General features: G+C 38.2%; 1 protein-coding gene across 4 annotated transcripts; it reads right to left on the reverse strand.

The window, feature by feature from the left end:
* Positions 1 to 2,116: 2,116 nt before the first annotated feature.
* Positions 2,117 to 14,352, reverse strand: yipf5 (Yip1 domain family, member 5). Of its 4 annotated transcripts, XM_069898462.1 has the most exons (7): positions 14,248 to 14,323; positions 12,372 to 12,437; positions 10,943 to 11,064; positions 8,764 to 8,912; positions 7,776 to 7,921; positions 5,754 to 5,935; positions 2,117 to 3,084 (listed from the first exon to the last, which is right to left on the reverse strand). In XM_069898462.1, the coding sequence occupies exons 3-7, from the start codon at positions 11,050 to 11,052 to the stop codon at positions 2,922 to 2,924; spliced, it is 750 nt and encodes a 249-aa protein (XP_069754563.1). In that variant the 5' UTR covers positions 11,053 to 11,064; positions 12,372 to 12,437; positions 14,248 to 14,323; the 3' UTR covers positions 2,117 to 2,921. The 4 variants fall into 4 exon arrangements, with proteins under 4 accessions (XP_069754563.1, XP_069754566.1, XP_069754562.1 ...); XM_069898465.1 differs by lacking the exon at positions 12,372 to 12,437 and having other exon boundaries at positions 7,776 to 7,858; positions 14,248 to 14,352; XM_069898461.1 differs by lacking the exon at positions 12,372 to 12,437 and having other exon boundaries at positions 14,248 to 14,352.
* Positions 14,353 to 14,656: the final 304 nt, after the last annotated feature.

The following is a 14,656-nucleotide window of genomic DNA, read 5'->3' on the forward strand; positions in this document are numbered from 1 at the left end:
CATTTACCTCAGTGGTTTTCAAACTTTTTTTCTTTCCATTCACATATCACCTTAAGTAATCCCTATGCCGTAGGTGCTCTATGATTAGTAAGGAATTACTTAAGGTGGTGTGTGAGTAGAAAGAAAAAGTCTGAAAACCACTGATTTACCTTCACAAACCAAACATACCTCATTTCTCTAACATAAAAACAGATGTTTTTCTTTGTCCTGAATACAATCATTCATTGGCATTCTATACTTGAGTGGAGGCTCAAAGATTCAATAACCTCTGGAGGTGAGAGATAAGGGTGGGAAGAATTTGTTCTTACCTCAGAACTACTATTTCTAGACTTAAGAAAATATCATTGCTGCCCTGTTGAGATCTACCAAAATTCTGCAAGTTTCAATGAGACCACCTCTCATTCCAAACTCAAGGATAGGCCCAACACCATTTAAATTCTTCTAGCAGGATCAAAGAATCAAACTGCTAAAACTTTGCTACATTCTATCACAAGAATACACTTCCATTGGTGGGAAAACCACCCTGTACATTATATTCCAGATTTTACATTAAGATGGAACGAGTTCTTCATCAATTATGTACGAATCATCTGAGCAGCTACTTTCTCCATTGCATTCCTCAAATAAGTCATTGTGTGATACCCAACAACTTCATTCCTCCAACCCATCCCTGATTATTATCAAAACACTTATTAGGCCTTACCATAAAAAAACCAAAAATAATCCAATACAAGTTACAAATTCTTGAATCTTTATAGCATAGAAGGACCAAATGATAATAAATAGGATTTGTATATGTGGGTGTTTGATGGTCAACATGAACCAAGGGCCTGTGTTGTTTTGTGTGACTATGATTCTTCAAATAGTATTTCTGTATATTCATTTAATATTTTCCCTATGCTAAGCCCCTTCAATGGCTGCAGTCATTACCCCTATACTGAAGGCTACAGTGACTCTTGGAAGACAAACTATGCTCTATGATGAAAACATTGAGCTATGGACTGCTCCATCTTGACATAGGTAGAGCAGTCCAAGCTAGCAAGTATCATGACAAAACTACTTGTGGGCAGGGAATACCAATGCAGTCTTCCTTTGAGAAAGACACCAAAAATTGTCCATCACAAAGCACTCTACAACAAAGTAAGCAGAGAGGGGAGGGGTTGGTGGTGTTTTATTGCAATAGTCTGAGAACTGTTAGAGGACATTTTGCTGTTCTGTTAGATCCTCCAGGGCTACCTGCATCTATTGTCTCTACACTGAACTTGTAGAAGAGCAGTCCAACTATCAACCAGCCCAAAATGATATCAGCCAACAACCATGCTGGATCTAAAATCACAAATGAAACTGGACTCATTTCGACAAGAAAGAATCATCTCCGAGCAACATGTAAAGCCCTGTGCCAAATTGCATGTACTTGGCCATTAATGAAGGCTTTCCAATGCAGCAAGCATTTCCCCAATCTGATTAATTTAAGGCTCAATGTAACCCATTCAAACATCAGAATAGGGAAACTTGGTTAAACACAAGAGCAAAGCAATGTTGCAGGCACAGATCCCAGCTTCAATAACATGAATCCTGTTAACTTGTAAAGGGTTTGAATAAAGTGAGAAACCAGAAAGACTGTAGATGTTGTGAGTGAAGTAAAAACACAGAACTGCTTGAGAAACTCAGCCAATCTTACAGTGTCCACAGGACGTAAAGATATATTCCTGCCATCTCAGGCCTGAGCCTTTTTTAATATTTATACATACAGCATGGTAGCAGGCCCTAAATGGTCCATGAGCCCGTGTTGCCGAATTACACCCAATTGACCTATAACCCCAGGCATTTTTTTTTGTTTGTTTGGTGAGAGCACGCAAGGAAAACCCTAGCAGACAGGTAGAACCTAAAAACTCCTTACAGACAGTGTGAGGCACTATAAGAGCGTGGTGCTAAATGCTATGCTAACTGTACCACTCTTTCTTCAATGTATAAGCAAAAATTAGGAAGGCGTCAGAATAAAGACTGAAGACCAACAAAAGGTTTTAGAACAAGTCCAGAAGCTCAACATGGAGCCAGTTAACAATTTTTTGTACATCAGCGATTTCATCACAATCATTAAAATGAAAAAGATACATTTTGAACCAGAGATTAACCAATTTATTACAAATTGCATGGTTAATATGTACATAAACAGGAAAAAATAAACAGGCAACTTAAAAAAACAAACCAAAAGAATACTATGTTACCTTTTCCATGGGCCAAATAAACAGTTGTCAAATGATTCTTAATTTGCAAAAACAATTAATGCTACATAGCCAAGAAATAAAATTGCTCTCTGTTTGACTGGGATCTTTCCTTGAATAAACATTAAAGAGATTCTGCAACACCCCAGGATTAAAATCTGACTCCTGAAAGAAAAATGCATTTTGGTCCAGAGATTGCATGAAGCACAAGTGAATTTTGAACTGGAATTAATTTTTCAGTATTGCACTCATCTCCTTCTGCAGATAAATGTTAGTGTACTGTATAATGGTCTATTTTCATCTTCTTGAAGAAATATGTACTGGTGGTCCTGACATTCCAGCTCATAGAAACATTATATTTGAAACATTCTTCCCCACATTATGGTGGAACAACATTAAAAGGCAGAAGCAAACCTCTTAATATAACGCCATTCAGCAAAATATTGAAAATGGTGGAATTTTGATTTCCCACCTGTGCTCATAGTATTATCAGCCCCTTTTAAGAGAGTTCTTAATGCAGCAATAAAAGCAGAAATTAAAGTTGTTTCAATTACTCCCCAAAATCTCGGCATCAGAAGAGTTACAATTATTTTGGTGACACGAGGCCAAAGTCTTTAAACCAAATGAATGCAAGGGACTTGTATCTGTTTATGTTCAAGTTCAGAATATGGAGCTGCATTCCATTCACAATGACCTTTAGAAAACAGAGATAAGAGCAAATACTCCATACAATAGAGCACAAGGATATGCCACCAGTAACTGCTGTCCCTCCATTGCCAAGGCAGAGATAAAGATTTTAGAAGCTGACAAACTGCACCAGCCGATAATGACGGCAGCAATGATTATGCCCAGCATACCTCTGAAGGAAAAAGAAAATATCATTATTAGCATTCCCATGTTATTATTTTTAAATTAATGACTTTCTGATGTGGACAATATCTTATTTAAAATACTCAATATTTCCATCTAGTACATTAATTTTTACATGATACCAAGAGATGCAAAACTGAACAACATTGAAGAATTCAAATCAGTCAGGCAAGTTATGTAGCCTGATTCCAGCAGATGGCAGTGCAATCATGCAATGGAGAAGCAGTTTCATTTTAGACTAGCAAAAATTAAGATCTCAAAATTAACAGGTATGGTACAGTTTGTATACAAAAAAGTAAAATCTTTACCACTGAAATGCTTCTGCCCGTACCACTGCATTTATCAATGAAATGCTTCATGCACCTGTAGTAGCTTTGAGTCAACCTTGTATGTGCATCGGATTTAAAGTTAAAAATTACAATTTATGATTATTTAAACTAGACCCTCAATCTATATCAATGTTTTAGTGTTAGATAAACCACATTTTGCAGTGATTTATTTCTACAGCAATTACACATTATGTTCTATATACAATGTCAGTCCATTTTATACCATCTATTTTGTGCCAATGAAGATGCTCTGGATACTAGAAAACTGCATGCCGTTGACCAAGAGTTTGGCTGACAGATGTAAAGAATCTTACTATTCAGTCCAGATAATTACGTTAAAGGCACCGTGCAGTTCTCAGTTGTTGTGATTAATCTAATTCCCTTGTTTCCTGCCTCATTCTCTCTGCTGTGACAATACATTAGCAACAGTTGACTATTGGTCAACAATACAGAACTTGAATTCCATGTACTGCCAGCTCTCCACATCAACACAACTGAGACAGCCATAATCCATATTGAAGAGAAGGCAGCCTTTTTTACTTACGTACAGGATCAAGCTACGTTTTTTGGAAGCCACACACTTGGGATATATCCAAGGATTCCCAAATTTTGCTAAACAGAATATAATCCATCCTTTCATTGCCATAGCAGATTAACTACCAGTACCAGCAGAAACAAAAAGAATTTCTGTTCCAGAACTTTATACTGCACTCTTTCACTTCACGTCCTTTATTGGTTATTAAATATCCCAAAATGCCCACCAAGTCATGCCATTCTGATCGCACTTCCACCCCTCCAAAACCAATCCAAACATGTGGGTCTGTAAGTTTCACCCCCCCCCCCCCCACCCCACTTTCCTGGACCACTCAATCCAGAATAAGAACCTTTCACCTTAACACGATTTAACTTAAGTGCATAACATACAAAAATGTAGATACAGATGCACTTATTAACAGTTCATACTGCAAAGACAAATATGTTTTGCATGTAACAATGAATTAACATTAAATGCATATAGTTCACAGGAAAGGTTTTAATATTAAAACAATGCACATTCATAAATATAAGATGTTCACATATATGCACTGTTCTAGAACAAACCAATATGTATTGTGATGTACTAGACCAGCAACAATGGTAATTCACCAGGACAATGGTATCTTCAAAACAATAATTTTTATTATTAATTACATACTTCTTAATTCTAAACTTAACGTGAGAGTGAGAGAAAACCCAAATTATTACAGTTTAATCTGTATTCTGAAGAGATCATTTTAAAATTCAATCTCAGAAAGATTTTGTGTTGAAAGTCAGTCTTTACTGCTGTTCAAAAGCAATTATGGATTAAATGAGAGGTATCAGACTTCTTCAAAACTCACGAATTTCCTGTTGAGTTGTTTTCAGAGAATGGTTTCTTCATGCGAATGATTTTCCACCATCTCCCCTCTTTTCCACGAAGGTTTCGGAATCTGTGTTCCCCACGATGAATTTGTCCTCTTTTCAAAGAGTCAGTGAAGTGGCTATTTTCTTCCAAGATGATTTCACAAACCCAGGCAAGGGCTGAACAAAGTAACCATCTACAAATGGCTATGTTTCAAATGCAAGATTTCTTTTGCTTTCTTAATCAAAAGTGAACATCTCTAGGGAGACAACGAGGCTGCCTTCTTTGTCTTAAAGAGAGAGTCAGAATTGGTCTTCCTCCTTCAAAAACCACATATTCTTCTTTGACCAGGAGTAACATATAACAGTACCTTTATCTAGCTACTGTATCTTCAGTCCTTTCCTCCCCACAGGATAGTCATTCTGGTTTCAAAATGCCTCTGGTTCAGTAATATGTTTCTCAGAAATGTCTCATCACATTTCTGTCTTTGAAGTTCATAATGCCTTCTTTAAAAGTATGAATCATGAGCCAATGGAGTCTAGCCAGTCTGCACAGGTCGTTGAATCAAGAACTTAGTTATTTGAAAGCTGGCATCTCTCAGAACACTACTGTTCCAGCAACTGAATAAAGCATTCAATTCTAATCTTTATTTGCTGTTTTTCCAGACGCTTCAACTCCAAAAATAGCCATCTCAAAGCCATCCCACAAAATAACTTTACTAAGATATATATATAACTAAAGATAAATAGCAATTCTGTCACAATACATACATTGTTTATATTTTACACCAGTTAGTATTCATGAGAAAACAAAAGTAGGAGTTAAACAAGAATGCTTCTCAGAATAATTTTACCTGGTTCCAAAACTGATTCAATCTCTTATATAGGTAATATATTCCACAGAAATTTCCATTAAAATTTCTACAGTTAAATTAAAATGGATACTTACTGCAAGGAGAAAATCACAGCAAAGCTTGATAGGACAATCATTGGAAGAAGACAGTATCCAAGGACACTGGCCACACATCCAAAGGAGACACCAGTCATACTCATCAGGTTCAAAAGGCAATACATTCCAAGACATCCAATAGCACTGATACCATACACATAACCAAATTGGATTTTTCCAACCTGGAATGAAAAAGGGAAAGATTTTCTAGATAGAGATATTTGATAACCTCAACACAGGTCAAAAAAAGCTACTGAGGCAATATAAACAAAATTTTCAAGAAATGTTTGTTTTCCCTCAGTTACTGTTTTATACAGGAAAATAATGAAAAGTCAGTTTTTGAAGATCTCATAAATTAATATTTCCTGCAGCTTCTTGGTCTTAATGATGCCATATCATCTAAATGCAAAAATGCAGCAAATCCTGACCATTTATCAAAATGCTATAAAGGGCATTAATCTTATTAAAATTTGTAATTACAGTCTATTATAAATTACAATGACTATATTTCCTGCACAATGTAGTCACCAAATTCTAGCTATTTACTTGGCTCTGAAGCATTTTCTATTCTATTTTAAATCCATCTGAGGTTTTACGCTATTTTAGTGTATTACATGCTCCCAGTTGATTTTCAACTGAGTGGGACTGTCACTTTAAGAGAACAAATCAAGCTGCATGTTTGGGAGTCTGACTGTGAGCTGGAAAGCTGAGGACAGCGTGTACTAAATTGGATACATCTGAAGAGAGGAAGTACACGTGTAGAGACCAAATGGACAACAGATTAAACACACACTACTGAGTTTGCTCGGCGGTCATTTTAAGAAAGCAGTACTTGAAGAAGCATCTTTTGAAGAGATGCTGCGCTGAAGTGGCCTCGTATGATAAAAGAAAATTTGAAAGATAGAAATCTGACTGTGTAATAGGGGAGTGAGAATACCATTTCGTGACCAAAATGAAAGGTCACCCTCTGAATCCCGTCAGGGTCAAAGGGGACCTGCTGAATCCCATCATGGTCAAAGGGCATTGTTAAATTTCATCATGGGAAAGAAAAAGTCACTTTTGAAGGGAATTGTTGAGCATTACAGTGGCTAAAAGGAAATTTCTCTGGAAGCATCTCGACAAAGATTTTGTTACTTAATAAACAGTTTTTCACCCCGGTCTCTCTCACCTACTTTGTGAACTTCTTTGCCTCCATTTAAAGACTGCATGTCAACACTGAATTTCTGAGGCTGAACTCAGAACCGCCTTTCAAGAATTGTGCCTGAGCTGTAGTGGCTTAGGCTATTCCACACACATACACAAGTATATTCACACATAGTTAGGGGTTATGTGGGTAAGTTTAGATAAATTTATATAAGTTTAACTAAATTAGATAAGGTGATATATACTGTTAATAATTAAAAATATTATTTTATATAACACTGTTTGGGCTCATTTCTATTGCTGCTGTCTGGGTACATAACAAGTAACATGTACAGTAAGCAATTTAGAGTGCACGTATCAATGTTAATACTAAGTGAAGGCCACTATATAGCATTCAACAGCATTTGGTTACATTCTGAGTTTAAGAAAAACAAACTTATTGACATCAAAAAGCCACTTTTGCACTTCAAAGGCTGAATTTTGGTTATTCAATTTGTACGAATATCACAAAAGGAGAATCTTGAGGTAGCAAAGGCATGATCACGTTTTAGGCAACTAGGAGAGACAAAACAGAGGTTTTGACGGACAGAAGTTGATATCACCTGCCACATAATGACATGGACAACTTCAGAAGCACAGGTCAAATAGGTTGTAAACAGTCTAGTTCGGCTTTACTTAGTGGGCAGGGAAGGAGATCCAGTCTGTCCCAAGATTTAAGAGTACAAGACTGGCTCCAAAGACAGTTTTAATTTATTGAATCATAGTAAATTTATAATCAAGCAATTTTTTCAAATTGCTTACATTTCACTTAGTTAGACCCAAACTGAGGCAATTTTAATCATGAAACAGCACATCAGTAAAATACTAAACATTACATACCAATAATAATGTAGCTCCAAATGCCAAACAGAATACCATGGGGCCAGCCAGGTCAGTCTCATTCATGATGGTTCCGTCTGCCACTTTGAATGGATGGAGCACAGTTAGTGTCTTCTGCCAGATATGATCAAAATTAATACCCAGTTCTAAAAAGTTAAAGTGAAGATAATTAAAAATATGAAATTACAAATAAATAAAATGTACCCAATAAAGTTACAAAATAATACGGCCGCTATTTCAAAGTTTGAATATAAATATTTCCCATTTTGATTTTCATGCTTCATTTCCTTCTGGATATTATGTTTCTAAAGTTATAATTCAATGCATTTTATTTATCTTTATGATGCAAGTTTTACACAATTTGATGTCTAGGATTTTTTCCCTGGAACTTGTAGAGAATTAAACAGACCGGACTTCAAATGGTAACAACAATATACTGGCTAACCTACAAACATTGTAAGGCAGCAGATTTAATTTCTGACTGGTGCAACACGGTTTTAACATGGTGCACTACTTAGGTTCTGCAATTCATCTCAGCCAACTGTCATTGGGCACGTGCTACACTCACGTCACCACAATGATTAAGAGTAGATGCAATTCCATTTTTAGCTATTAATTCACAGACAAATTGACAATGGTTACCTTTTAACATCAAATTGCATTCCTCCAGGAAAAAAGTAGGAAAGGTGCATCATTTTCAGGAAGTGTTGAAAACTTAGCTCAGCAGGGATACAACCTCTCATTCCCTTTTCCTTTCTCCCCGCGTGCACGCCTCCCCCCCACCACAAACAAGGTTCATTGCTCACAGGACTTAATTGGGTTTGAAATGCTGAAAATAAGCATTAATAAGCACCTTAAATAAAAGTAACCCAAAGATTGAAAAATAAATACACAAATTTCCCTTTGGAACTATAACTTCAGAAATCTAAGCAGACCACCTGTTACAGTCAAAACACACCAAAAAAAAATGCCATGGATGCATTTTCACCTTCCAATAATGGAGCTTCATCTTCAAAACTGTTACTATATACCGATTGTGAAGAGCTTGGCGTGAAGGTTGGTGTTGGCTGATAGATCTGCCCTGTGTATGGTTGTTGTGGCCCTGTTGGATGAAAATAGCCAGCTTGTGGTGTGTGCCTGTAAAGGAACCATAAAATATTAGATTTCCTGGTTCATCCCAATTTCTATCCAGTGTACTATCTGGGATATCATGGCACTACTAGTCACCAGAATAAAACCAAGCATCATTAGTTTTATCCTCATTAGACTGTCCAAGTCCTGCCCCCCACCTCCCCCCCCACCACCCCCCAAGATGTAGCTCCAGTGAGGATTTTCATCCTCTTATCTTGTTAGGTGCCGAATCGTACTGGGACTGAACAACAAATTTTGTGACATGTTCATGACAATAAATTCTAATTCTGAGTCGGAGAAGCTGGATTGTTTAAAAAAAATCAAGAGGAAGGGGTGATGGAAGGTAATAATGAAAAAGTATTTCCAGTGGGAAATAGGGTCAATAATCAGGGCAAAAAGCTAAATTAATTAGCCAAATAGATATGGCACATGAAAACTTAAAACACCATTGTTTTGATCTGCACTATACTGAATGGAAGGATGGTGGAAGCCTATTCAATGGTAAGCTTTGAACAGAAATTCAAAATGTTCTTGAAAAAAATTAGATGGGAGAACAAGGAAGTCAGACTAACAGTAGATCTGCCAAATAGTCGACAGAGGAATGATGTGACAGGGAGAGTCCTTCCACACCATATCCATTTATTTATTTAAAGAGCCATACATCTCACTTCCTCTAAAAGATTACTATGTTCAATTGTTTTAGGTTAATTTGTGTATTTGGGTAGCATGGGCTCACGGGTCACTAGGGCCTGTTACCGTGCTGTACTGTTTAAAAAAAATTGCATTGATACTGCAATATATAACACAGCTGATGATAAAGCAGCCCATCAAATCAATGCCAGCCCAATAGGGATTTTGGAAGAATTATTTTGATCAAATATGAGAAGAGGAGGAAATCTCATGTCCCTATCAGCCCACCCTACCAGTCCACAATATTAAATTTTAGACATACAGCACAGGGAGAACATACAAACTCCTTACAGACACCACAGGATTCAAACCACTGTCCCAATCGCTGTAAAGGCGTTGTGCTAACCATTATGCCAACCGTGCCATGTTAAAGCAGACACAATCATGGCCTCAAACATAATTTTCCTGAAGCTCAATTGTCAACCACCCAATTGTTCAAAATCTTGTCTATCTCAGCCTCAAGTAGAGTGAATGACAAAACCTGTACAACTCTGAAGAGAATTACAAAGATTCACATCCTCAAGGAAGAAAAAATTCTTAAATGGGAGATCTAATTTCCAAACTATGTCCTCTTTTTCTATATTTGCCCCATAAAGAGAAAACTCCACAGTTCAATACGTTTCAAGCCTTTTTTAGAAATACTGATAACCTCTCACTTTTCTAAATTTCAAACATAGGTCCAACTACACAAATGACAGCCCGCACCATGAATCATCTTTATTCCTCCCAAAACAGGGAAACCAAAACTATCACAAAATTCCAGCTGTGGTTTCAACTTTTGCACTCTAGCCCTATTGCAATAAAGGCCTACACTGTATTTACTTTCCTAACTAGTGATTAAACCTCCATATTTACTTCCTTTCCCAAACAGGAGATACTGTATACATTTTCAGTTTTCCCATAATCGATGGATTTTGGAAGCTCGTGTCCAATAGACCCATTATTTCTGAAGCCTTTTAGTTTAAGATGCCAGGATTTGCTCTTAGGCACCTATAAAATAAGTTTTTCCGGAACTTTATCCTCAAGAAATGATTGTTTTATATTCCTTCCCCATTGAATTTCCATTTTTGATATTAAAAAGGTGATGTTTAACACCAAGACTACCATGCACACATTACTGTAAACACTCAACTGTTCCTCTTCAACGAAATACCTTGCTCGTACCAATAGAAACAGAAATAGCTGCCAACAGCGCATCATTTAATTGAGAATTTTCCTTCAGTTAACTCATCTGACTTGCACAACCAGAAATACTACAAATGCATAACAGCATATTGATTTTAACGGTTACTATTGATCTTTGGTGAGCTTGAGTGCAGAGTTGACTGCCAATCCCATACACTTACCTGTTCTGGTAAGGACCCCCTGCAGCACTGTAGTCATAACTTTGCCCTTGGTCATCAATGCTATAACTTGATTGAAAGAAATCTGTGTTGAAATTATTAAACTCAGCCATTGTAAATACTCACTGCAAAAAAAAAGGAAAAATATTGCTCATCTTAGAACTTTTCAACATATGCTTGATACTTTATGACTCCACTTCCCAATTGGGATTAAAGACAATGGCAATGTTTTTGATTAATCAAAACTGTGAAATATCTTCTCTTGGATGACCTAAAAATTCTAAGATATATGAATGCATAAAACAAAATAGCTGAAAACCTTACTTCCATTAATAATTTGGAGGAAGGGTAACACTTTATTTCTGGGATCTGTGCATTGCTGGAAAAGGCAACATTTTATTTCCCATCCTTATTGCTCTTGGAGATAGTGAACTATCTTCTTGAACTGCTGCAGTCCTTCGGGTAAAGGTGCTCATACAATGGTGTAGTCTCAGGCATTGCAGGGTTTGGACCCAGCAACAATAAAGGACAGATGACACATTTCCAAGTCAGAATGGTATACAACCTAAAGAGAGATATAGAAGTGGCAGTAAGACTGTTACTTTTGTCCTGGTCTCCATAATGGCAAGGCTTGGAACAAGCAGTCAGGTGGCCTGGCACACATCTACAGTGCATTTTGTAGATGCAAACACTGCAGTCATGTTCTGGGTATGAATGTTTAGGATGTTGGATAGTGTAGCACAATCACTTCGGTACTTTGGCCTGGATGGTGTCAAGCTTTTCAGTATCTTTGGAGCTGCTGCTTTCCAGATAAGCAGAGAGTATCCCAGTACATTATTAACTGTACAGAGCCTTTCAAGTGGCTCTGGGGTATCACAAAACAACTCATTAACCCAATTTTGTATCCACAATATTGAGTTTCTGGTAAATGATGACCACCAAGACATCATTTGAGTCACTCAATGATGGTAATGACATTAATTAATTGTTAAGAAAAGATGGTTAGATTCCTTCTTGTGTGAGATGGTCATTGTCTGGATTTTTTGTGGCACAAATATTACCCATTACATACTAACTCATGCCTGAATGTTGTACAGATCTTGCTGAATGCAGGCATGGGTTGATTTATAGGCTGAGAAGTTGGGAGTGGTACAGAATATTGTGCAACCAACAAACCTGCCCACTTCTGATCTTGTGATAGATCATTGACAAAGCATTTGAAGATGGTGAGACCAATGTTACTCTCAGAGGAAATCCCACAATTATGGTCTGGGATGATTAGCCTCCAATACTCAAAACCATCCTACATGCTGTAAGATATGACCAACCACTGGCCTGTTTTCCTTTGATCCCCATTGACTTCAGTTTTACCAGGACTCAATGATGCCCTGTTGGGTTAAATGTGCCTCAAAGGTCAAGAATTTTCACTCACTTATTGAATTCAACTCTTTGTCCATGTTTGGACCCAGGATGTGATAAGGTCTCGAAAAAAGCAGTCCTAAGAAAACCCAAATGAGCCATCAGTAAGCATAATGATCATATGCAAGTGCAAAGTGGCACCACCGTCAACAACACTTTGCATTCTTTTCCTGACAATCAGCCAATTTTTAGCAAGATTGGATTGGATCTGCTTTTTGTGAATAGGACAAGCTTGAGCAATTTATCACATTGTTAAATAGGCATCAGTACTGTATAAAAGCAGCTAGTTATGGAATGCAGATATTCAGTACTACAATTCGGATATTGTCTGGCCACATAACCTTTTATCGATCTTATGTTCAGTCATTTCCTAATATCGCAGAGTGAATCAAGTTGGAGGTTGGTTTCTCAGATGGTGAGATTCTCAATAGGAAACTACCTTTTCAGCTTGTTCAGATTTCAACTGCCATGCAAGTACTTTATGTGTTCATTCACCTAATTCATAATATCTGTTTAGCTCTTGTAATCATTTTTTTCACTTCTAAGTTTGTAATATGTTGTATTTAAGTTTTTTTATTAATTAATTGCCTTCACATATCTGCAGAAGCACATTTCTGAAGATCTTCTAATATTGTTATATCTTGCTCCAACTGTTCTACTTCTTTCAATATTGTCCTTCTTAATTTTAGTTGTGAAACTTATAATTTGAAGAGTGACAATGCTCAAGTCCAAAAATTCTGTCACCAACCTTTTATCTGTAAAACTATAATTATGGCAAAATACCGGGAAAAAGTCCAATATAGTTAACAGCCTAATTTCATGTTTAACCTAAGTCTGAAAGCGAATAGTATACTAACGTTCAGAAATGCCCAACGCCATAAACAACTACATTATATCACGTTCACGGTGTCGGTGCTACGCAATTGCTCAGCAAAAAGGGTGTAAGGCACTCCTTCTGTTTGATAGCCTACAGGCCACCCTGTTTAGCCTCCTAATTAGGGTCATGAGGAGCCATGGATCACAGATGGCGGATGGTTTTTACAAGCAGATTCTACAAATTGGAATTTATAGTTGCAAAACTAAAACACTGGGCAGATGAATCAGCTGATCAATGGCTAAGGTTACCTGTCCAGTATGGACAATGCAACTGAAGAAGGAAATGGGAAACCACTTTATTATTTTTTTCCCTTGTATAATCACAAACTCAACATATACTACGGTCTCAGCTCAAAGATGGAGTCTTCACGGAAGGAGAACAGGGGAGGCAACTATTACTAATTCAGAGGGTCAGAGATCGTGATGGATGGAGAGACATGATCACCTAGGCCAAACGGCAAGGCGCCCGAACGAATGATCACATTTAAGTACATTTCACAGCAAGTGAGGGAAACTTTCTGACTTCCAGTTAATTTTTGCTCATGTTACAGTTGGAGACCATTTACCACTGACAGCACCCAATCAAAATTTGCATTCCTTCCCATACCATTTGTGACCACAGAACTAACATTTTAAACTACAAGAACGACAAGTCTTCCCTGAATCTGAGATTATATGATACGTTTACAAATCAAATCGTAATGAACACTTGCATTGGCTGTCTTCCCAGTCTAATTCTTTTTTAAACTTGCAAATAACCAGACTTTTACAGAATAATGTAAGAGCTTGAGGTGTCCGAATTCAGGACACCTGGGGTAAGACTCTGCCAGACGGGAGGGGACTGGACGCCAGCGACGTGGACCCCCGAGGCCTATCCGCCGCTGCCCTCTCGTTGCTGGAAAGGACGACAGAATAAAGGGAGCATTCGCTGCAGCCTCCTCGCTTGGAGATGCCGGGCACCGGTTCCGACTGCGAACGAGGTGGGCAAGGGACGAACGCCCCGCTCTCCTTACCTGGTCGCTCAGCTCTCCGAACCCCACTCGCACTCGGTCAAGAGTGGCACGAATGCCGGTGCCCTTCGTCACTTCCGCCCACGCGCGCCTGCGCACTGTGGCTCCGCCGCTCGCGGCGGGGTGACGGAGAGGACTGCGGCAGGTGCCGGTGCTTGAACGGGGGGGGATATGGGATATGGGGTGGAAACATGAGGGGAAGATGTCGGCGAGAGCACGGTGCCGATTCCACCCCGCCAGATTTCGGATAAAAAACCGGATTAAACCCCGGCGGTGCACGCATGCGCCCTCGCTTGGGCTCCCACTCCTGCCCTGGCGTGTGGAGGAAGTGATGTGGCTGGGCTTGTCTTGCCACCCATGGCCGTTCCCTTTGGGAAGGATGGTAATACTGAGAAGCTGGAGGAACTCAGCA

Source organism: Narcine bancroftii, chromosome 9 (assembly GCF_036971445.1).
Source record: "Narcine bancroftii isolate sNarBan1 chromosome 9, sNarBan1.hap1, whole genome shotgun sequence".
NCBI classification, from domain to species: domain Eukaryota; kingdom Metazoa; phylum Chordata; class Chondrichthyes; order Torpediniformes; family Narcinidae; genus Narcine; species Narcine bancroftii.